At 43.2% G+C, this 9,155-nt stretch overlaps 1 protein-coding gene across 1 annotated transcript in view; it reads right to left on the bottom strand.

The window, feature by feature from the left end:
- Positions 1-1,589: 1,589 nt before the first annotated feature.
- Positions 1,590-9,155, bottom strand: part of Rnf175 (ring finger protein 175) — a 47,773-nt gene continuing 40,207 nt past the window's right edge. The window contains exons 7-9 of the mRNA XM_076864081.1: positions 7,753-7,886; positions 4,103-4,204; positions 1,590-1,710 (exon numbers count right to left, since the gene is read on the bottom strand). Coding sequence (XP_076720196.1) covers positions 1,590-1,710; positions 4,103-4,204; positions 7,753-7,886 — 357 coding nt within the window. The remainder of the gene's footprint in view (positions 1,711-4,102; positions 4,205-7,752; positions 7,887-9,155) is intronic.

Genomic DNA, 9,155 nt, shown 5'->3' with positions numbered 1-9,155 from the left:
AAAATAATAATTGATGTATTCCTTCCTACTTCATGCAGGTGTGATGCAGAAGGTGTCCTCAAGTGCTGCAGAACAGGGGTCTAGTGTTCTGTATACAGTGTTGACTGTTTAAAAAATAACAGTGATTTGAACAATTTTGGGGTTCCAGCATGTGATTCTTAGGTTAATTCTTTCTATTTTCCCCTATTCAGTTAATTTTGTTCTCTCCTGTCAAACTGACTTATTCTTTCAGAAAAGCGTTTACTTTTACTAAGTGCCTGTTACATGCCGGGCACTGTGTAAGTGCTGGGGACACAGTAGGGAACAAGACAGATAGAATTCCCTGCCTTCGTGGAATAAAAGTATGATATGATTTCAGGTATGAAAAAGATAACAGCAGAGTACAGAAACAGGATGATGGCGTATGTCTGTTATGGTTTGGATTTGGTATGTCCCCCCAGAGCTCAGGTGTTGAGACGTGGTCCTCAGTGCAGTAATGTGCAGAAGTGGTGCTTTCAGGAAGGGATTGGACCATGAGGCCTCTAACCTCATCAGTGGATTAATCCATTTGGTGGATTAATAACTTGTAGAGACTAGTGGGAGGAGGTGGAAAATGTCAGAAGGTGGGGCATGGTTAGAGGCAGTATGTCACTTGGGGGTGTGAAAATCGGGACTATATCTTGTCCCTGGCTCTTCCTCTCTTTCTGCTTCCTGGTTTTCATAAGATGAATACCATGTCCATGCCCTTCCATCATGGCCTGCTTCACCTCAGGCCCAAAGCAAGGAGCCAGCCAACCACAGACTGAACACACTGAGATTCTGAGCTAAAATAAATCTTTTTGCACTTCAAGTTGTTTGTGTTACATATTTTATGTGTCACGGGAACACATAAGCTAACACGCTGTCCTCGTGTATTTGTGCATTTGCGTGTGTGAGTGTGCATACGGTGAGTAACACTAAAGCAGAGTGACTCTTTCCCCTTCAGTGCATGCTTGGGTGGGTACAGTGCACTCGGCAGCCCCGAGGACCCCAGAGTAGCTGTGGCCCACTAAGTAAGTGTGGCACCTGATATTGCAGACTTCGGGAGTCCCACCTTCTGTCCAAGTGCTTTGTGGGTGCAGTGCTTCCACATGATGACAGCACACTGAGTAGAAAGACAAGATCCTTAAACTGCAGATAACTGAAAAGTTCTACTTTCTCTGAAGATACTGAACTGATGATATTATTATAACGAATTATTACTCCATGCTCTATGTGACAAGTGCTTTGAAAACCCTTGAAACCCTTTTCAGGTGAGACCATTCTCAGCCAAACTTGGGGTGGAAAGTCCATGTGGGGTATGACCAATGTATTGCATGCATGGGTTTCTAGAAAACAATTGGGATAGGAAAGATGTGAGAGCATACTTTATTCATTCCACCATTTAGCTTCTCTTTAATTATTTGCACAAAGATAAATTGCTTTACGTGTGATACCACATTTTATTTAGTTTTCTGAACTTTGGGGATCATCTCTAAAATGAAAAAGGAATATCAATATTGAATATAGAACCAAGGATTTAAAAATATTTCAGCCATGCAATACATTGCTGCTGGAGTAAGTCTGCTGTGCTATTCCAGCCCCAGTGAATAGTTAATGCCTTGAACGACTCCTATTACCACAGGTTGCCAGGCCACCAGATATCGAAGCCAATCCAGGATTTGCCCATACAAAAAATGAGTGCGTTCCCAGCTGAGTCTGTGTTAAGGAGATTGTTCTGTATACAGCCAAGTAACAGAAATAGTCATAAACATCATTTGAAAATATAGTAAGCAATGTAATAAATGGATGTTTCCCTTTTTGTTAATTCTATGTGCTCAATAAAAGCCCTTCCTGTGCTGGCATGATGTTGTGTGCAGACCCAGCTGCTAAGAGGGCTGAGGCAGGAGGATTGCTTGAGCCTAGGAGTTTGGGGCCAGCTTGGGCAAAACAGTGAGAGAGAGAGAGAGAGAGAGGGGAGAGAGAGAGAGAGAGAGAGAGAGAGAGAGAGAGAGAGAGAGAGAGAGAAAGCAAGAAAGCAAGAAAGCCCTCACATGATTTTTTTTTTTTTTTTTTTGGTACCAGGGATTGAACTCAGGGGCACCCAACCATTGAGCCACATCCCAGCCCTATTTTGTATTTTATTAAGAGACATTTATTGAGTTGCTTACTGTCTCACCATTGCTGAGAGGCTGGCTTTGAACTCGAGATCCTCCTGCCTCAGCCTCCAGAGCCACTGGGATTATAGGTGTGTGTCACCACACCTGGTTTTTCACATGATGTTTTTAGCATTATGTTTATCATTTTTATTTACACCATATTCACTTTCTGAAAACAAATTGAAACTATTTAAAATAAAATCCCAAACTACAAAACAAGGATAGAAGGCAAGGGTACATCCTAAATGAAGGAGGCAGAGGGAATGACCACATTGGAAAGTGAGCAAAAACAGCTTTCCTGCAGTCGACACATCAGAGGGAACTTATATATTAAAAAGGATAACCCTGGTTCATGGGCAAGACATTCCTTTTTCTGGAATCTGGTAACTTCTGCTAAAGGACCTTAACTTAACATATGGTGACTCTGATAGCAATTTCACAAACAAAGGGCAGGTCTTTCACAAGTAGCTTTTCCTTATACTGAGTCTCAAAAAAAAAAAAAAGTACATGTAATATTTAGCACTTCATTCTCTTCAGACTATACAAATAAATGATTTGCTGAACTATCCCTTGGTATTTAAACTCTCATCTAAGGTTACATTTGTGAGCCTATTATCATTGATTTAATTAATTAATTGGGTACTGGGGATTGGACTCAGGGGCACTTGGCCACGGAGCCACATTCCCAGCCCTATTTTGTATTTTATTTAGAGACAGAGTCTCACTGAATTGCTTAGCACCTCGCTTTTGCTGAGGCGGGCTTTGAACTCATAATCCTCCTGCCTCAGTCTCCCAAGCCACTGGGATTACAGGCGTGTGTCACTGCGCCCAGCTATTATCACTAATTTTATAACAAAGGTTTATATATTACAGTTTTACAAGTTATGAATCAGAAGCTGTACTGGACTCTGTCTCCTCCTGTTAGCAGGGAAATCCGGGACAGTGGATGGAAAAGAAGGAGGAGGTAGTTGTGCACCCCCAGCCTTGAGTTGGGAGCAGGCTGGAGGCCAGACCTGGGAAGGATCAGGTGGCTGTTGAGGCTGGGCTCTGTTGCCACAGCATGGCCTGAGACCCAAAGGCCCACGGACGCTGTCTCCTGTTCTAAGGCCCTCCGTGGATGGACGTCTCCACCTGCTTTGCCATGTTCGGGGGTGGTGCTCTGCTGTCAGCAGCCCCCAGGAGACCACACATGCAGGGCTGCTGGGGAGAGAGGAGGCGGGAGCAAGGAGGCTGCTTCCTTAACCTGCAAGGTTTAGGTATCTCTTAGCAAGTGTGTCTTGTGGGAAGAGAGTACGTGGCAGGGCCATGCCAGCACTCACTGCCCTTCTGTATACAGTGGTGTGGGGCATGCCATGAGCTGGTCAAGGCTGTGAGTCTTGCTTCCTCTCAATCTCATCATCACCAGGATCTAGCCTAAGAGATTAGGCATGCTGCAGAATCTAAAATGCTGAAATCCAGGGTGGGGAGAAACCTACTCATTTCTGGTAATAATCAAATTTGGTACACCCTAAAAATATTCCTCTATGTTTTAATTCACACGTGGGGCTTTTAAATTTTCCAATTTATCTATCAGTCTATGCACCCACCTATTCAGTCTAACCATTTAAATATCAATCCCTCTATCTATTCTTCCACCTATCTGGATTACTTTTCCATATAATCTACTTATCTTTCACATGGTCTCATCCGATTTCTGCTAAATCCCTTGATGTGGAAAATATGACACCCAAAGAGTGGAACACTGGGGCACTCCACTTTCTAACCTGAATAATATAGGCATAGACAAGAAAAGAGATTTTAAGTGTTGTGAAATAGACTGCTAGAGAGAACAGAAACTTTTTTTTTTTTTTTGCTGTAACTATGCAAAGATAATAAATGTTTAGATGGAAGAGCACATTCCCAGAAACATTTAAGGTAAGGGTTATCACACTTTTTTAAAAGGATACGGGTTACTGATCATCCTCTTCAAATCAACCTTCTCTTTGCAGTAAGGGCAGGTCTGCTTCTTACCAACAATACACCAACCTCGGATGCAGAATTCGTGAAAGCTGAAGCATCTTGTTAGGGAAGCTTCTGGATAGTCAGTGGCAATGTCTGGCTCAGGGTGACATGGACATCATCCACCTTTAGAGGCCAGCGTGGCTGTCGGTCATGGCTGGACTGTGCAGGGCTTCTCTAGGACAATGGTAACCCCAGGGACAGAGAGCTTGACGTGGGAGCCGCATTAGCTTTCTGACCTGAGGAATCTACTTAGCTTCTTGGCCTGACTTGTTCTTCCCTCGCTTGAGTCTGGTAAGAGTCTGATAAAGGATGCGAGGAAGCCTTTGTCTTATATGAACCTATTCTGTTTCACTACCTTCTTTATTTTTCCATTTCTCGTGTGTTCACCACAATTCTCCTTTTTGTGCATTACTTCTATGCACTCAGTCTCGTCTTAGACACTTTGGCAAGTTTAAATTCTTTGTGATCATAAACTTACAGATATATCCCCGTACCCCGCCCCGCCTGCTTGTTTGGTGCCAGGGATGAACCCAGGGCCTCACACATGCTAAGCATATGCTCTACCTAACCAAGCCACACCCCATTTCTAAACTTACAGACCTTTTTATTGACTTCTTAAGTTTTTTCCTCAACTTTCTTTTTATTACTGATAAGGAGTCAATTGTTTTTAATTGAATATAAGTTCAAAAATCTGAACTTCTCAAACTCTAGCCATTTACAAATTCATTTGTGTACATCACCCTTTTCAGAAAGTCGGATGCTTTGCCCCTAAAGCTGAGAGTGAACCCCATGATTTTGCACACCACCAGGGACTTATTCCAATGTATCGTGACTTTCTGTGTACATACACATCTTCCTTAGGCCACACCTTACCTGTGGGACTATGACTCACTCATCTGTGTCCCCAGCACTTTAAGCACGTGCCCAAGAAATATTGTTTGAATGAATATATGAATGGATCATTCAAAACCAATTATTTTTGGAAAAAAGCATTTCTAGTTTCCCCAATATTACAGATTTGGGCAAAATGATTAACTATAGTGAGATAAACTTATTGATTTATTTACTTTCTAAAATCGCTGTTCCCAGTGTGACTTTCAGGGCCAGGATTACATGGTCTTCTGACCAGCCTGCCATGCTCCTATGTTAACAGTAATGATGTAGACAGCCCCTCCCTAACAAGTGGAGGACCACGGAGAATAACCCCGTGAAGGCCATGTCCACAATTCCTCAATGCTAGATCTCTGTGCAACTCAGAGTTTCCACTACTTTATGTTCTTGGAATTGGGGACATTTTCCCCCCAATATGCTTGGATTAACAAAGTGCTGTATTACAACAAAGATTTTAAACCAAAATCCATATAGCTCTCCGTTTAAAAGGGATGGAGTAAAGGTTTCATCTTTCAGATGGGTATGGAGTTCAGGGGTCATAGAGCCAGTACCAAAATGTCCGTTTCTTCTTAACATGTTCTTTCTTTCATCTTCAAAATCTTCATCCTGAAAAACCTGCACATTGACAGAAGTGGCTTGGAGCAATACTCAGATAATCCCTGCTTATTAATATGACTCATGGTGGCCTGCTCCTCACTAATATGACTCATGCTAAAATATGCCACTAAAAATACTCCCTGCAAGCAACTTTAAAGGTGACTACATTTAGATCACATATACATACATGTACCACCATCTCTAAGGGCTTTTAAAGGTGGAAAGAGAAAATATTTCCACTTGCAAATGGAAGAAGGGGCTGTGTTCCAACATTTGAAAAGTAAATCATATTTAAAACTAAGGCCAGACTTGGAAAATTCTGACTTAGACTAATAGTTTTTTGGGAAAAGTATCCTACTGAAAAACCACTATAGAATGCCATATGGGATATCTTCTGTGTTTCTTCCCTTAAAATTTTAAGGCTTACATGATGGAGAAAAGGCTCCTATTACACATTTGAGATGCATTTGGATCAGTTTTTGATTCTATTCTCAGGATTGAATAAGTGGAAACTGTCCAGATTAAACAGAATTGAATCATGGGCCCTGCACATCAACGGCATTAGGTATTACTGACTGAATTAGGCGGGTGTCAGCGGTACACGACAGCTGGTGTAACCATTTCATAATGCCAGAGCTTTGATTCGGCTGGGTATACAGAGATAATGTTATAAAATTGATACTGTATTATAAAATAAGGATCAATGATGCTTTTTTATTTAGGAACAAATTAAAATATGGACTGTTTGCCAACTCAAACACAACTTGGATATCCACAGTTACATGCTTGGATGGCCCATGCTTTGTTCATGATTCTTGATGCCAGCATTTTTCAATATACTGAGGCCCTTATCAGGGGTGCCTGGAGTTCCCCAATAATGCCAGCTTCCAGGTCTGGCTTGTCTGATACCTCCCACATCAAGATGCCTCAGTCAATAGAGAGTTGTTGGGGAAGAACCCACAGTCAGAGGAGCCAAATGATTAAAGAACAATAAGTCACATATTGGGCCTTCCTTTTGTCATCTAAGGTGTTCTGCTGCTTGTGGCACTATTATTTTTAACACTTCTTCCAAAAAAGCTGAAGGGGTTTGGTTTTCTCCTTTGGCCACCCGCTATGGTTCCTGTTTCTAGAAGGGGGCTCCTAGGATTTTCTCTGGGCAAAAGCACACTTTAGATTTTTTTTGGCCCACCAAGATTTGGACACCAGGCTGGGCGTGATGGCACATGCCTCTAATCCCAGTGGCTCAGGAGGCTGAGGCAGGAGGATTGCAAGTTCAAAGCCAGCCTCAGCTACTGAGCAAGGCCCTAGGTAACTTAGTGAGACCCTGTCTCAAAACAAGCAAAACCAAAAAAGGGCTGGGGATGTGGCTCAGTGGATAAGCAACCCTAGGTTCAATCCCTGGTTGAAAAAAAAGACACCAGCTCCTCCTGAACAGTCTTGAGTTCTTCCCTCCACCTGACACTTCACTGTTCTGTTTTGGTTTTGGTTCTGGGGATGGAACTTGGGGCCTCATGCATGTTGATCACGTGCTCTATGCCTAAACTCCACCTCCAACCCCCTACTTTTACTCTTTCTCTCACCCTTAATCTCCTTCTTTCCCTAGTCCTTTTCGGTTATGTGCTCACTTGGGGCTTCTACCAGCTTCCACAGGCAACATCCTGCTCAGGTGCTGCAGCCTTTCTGGCCACGTGGCATTAAGAGTCCTCTTAAAAAAGAAAATTACTGGCTAGGCACGGTGGTGCACATCTGTAATCCAAGTGACTCCGGAGGCTGAGGCAGTATTACAAGTTCAAGGCCAGCCTCAGCAACTTAGTGAACTGACCTTGTTTCAAAATAAAAATAAAAGGGCTAGGGATATAGCTCAGTGGTAAGCATCCTGGCTTCAATCCCTTGTACTGCCACCAAAAAGAAAAAGGACATTACTGGAGTTCATTTTAATTGGCAGCTCATTATTCAGCAGAGATTATCAGAAAGTCTCCAAAGACTGGGCTGGAGGACAAAGTCTGGGGATTGGAGATGGAAGAGGAGATGGGGACAGGAGGAGGAAAGGGAGGGAAGACAGAAGCCCGAGGAAGGAGGAAGGCCGAGGGTTCCCAGGGAAGGATACACGTGATTACACGACAGCTGGTAGGTGTTTTCAATGAGCCCCTCTTCATCGAGCTCCACGATGATCCTCTGTCCACAGACGGCACAGATGTCGTCAGCCAAGCTTCTTGTGGGCATCCCGCTGACGCTGTAGAACTGTTGGGGGAAAAACAGAGCACTGCTGGACAGGAGAGCAGCCGCCACTGACCGCAGGGCAGCCACGGCCAGGTGCCGGACAGGCAGCCCTTGGTGCATGGAGTCTTCATTGCTTCCCAGTTGGGTGACAACTTGACATCTTTTCCTGTGGGGCCCATGCTGCAGAGGAGTTACCAGGTGGAACCCTGAATCCCAGGTGGACCCAATGTGCATCACCCCCTGTAACCACCCTTTGAACCTCAGTATTTAGGAATCCCTTGAAATGAATCGATTTTATCCAGGGCGGTAGTTCAGAATCATAAGGGAAGCTTTGGGTTTATCCTTCATCTGGCCCTTCTCTTTATTCTCCTGGAGATTCTGTTTCAGAGATCTGCAGAAAATCCTGGCATCTTTTTTCCCCGCTCCTTAATTCCCATGTTCTGGTTGGGGAGCACATAGACTAATCACCACAATTCTAACTTGGGATACTGCGTCTTCTGTGGATGAGAAGTGGTTCTCAGCATTAGTAGCACATTAGAGTTCCTAGGAAATACTTTTTTTTAAAAAATAAAATATTTATTTTATAATACTTTTTTAAAAAGAGATCAACACAGACATAGCACAGACTACCCATGTGCCACACACCTCATTTCCTCTATTACAATTACTGATTCATTTTAATGTTTATGGGGACTGTCGGTCAGAAACCTTCAGGAAAGGCTAGTAGGCTGGAGACCCCGGGAAGAGTTGGTGCTGCTGTCTTGAGGCAGGATCCCTTCTTCTCTAGGAAGCCTCAGGTTTTGCTTTTTAGGCCTTTAATTGATTAGATGAGGTCCACCCACATTACCAAGGGTAAACCTCCTTCACTTACAGTCAGCTGATTATAGAAGTTAATCATATGCATGACACACTTTCATAGCAATATCTAGACCAGGGCTTAACAGACAACTGGGCGCCACAGCCTCGGTAAATGGACCCAAAGTTTAATCATCACAACCTCCATCAGCAGCGTCAGTTATGTGGAACTATTCCTCATGGACTTATCTATTCTCCATCTATTTATTTATTTGATCACTTATTTACATGAATATGGTCATATATAGCTGTTTATTTTATACTTGGCTTTGTTATGCTTTGGATCCAGAACGTTCCCCCCACCCCCAAAGCTCATGTGTTCAAAGCTTAGTTCCCAATGCAGCAATGTTTACAGGTGGGGCTTTCAGGAAATAATTGGATCATGAGGGCTCTAGCCTCATTAGGTTCTAGTCAGTGCATTAATCCATTCAATGG

This window comes from Callospermophilus lateralis, chromosome 8, assembly GCF_048772815.1.
Source record: "Callospermophilus lateralis isolate mCalLat2 chromosome 8, mCalLat2.hap1, whole genome shotgun sequence".
NCBI classification, from domain to species: Eukaryota; Metazoa; Chordata; class Mammalia; order Rodentia; family Sciuridae; genus Callospermophilus; species Callospermophilus lateralis.
Note: the sequence above shows the minus strand (reverse complement) of the source record. Positions and strands in the feature narration are given on the sequence as shown.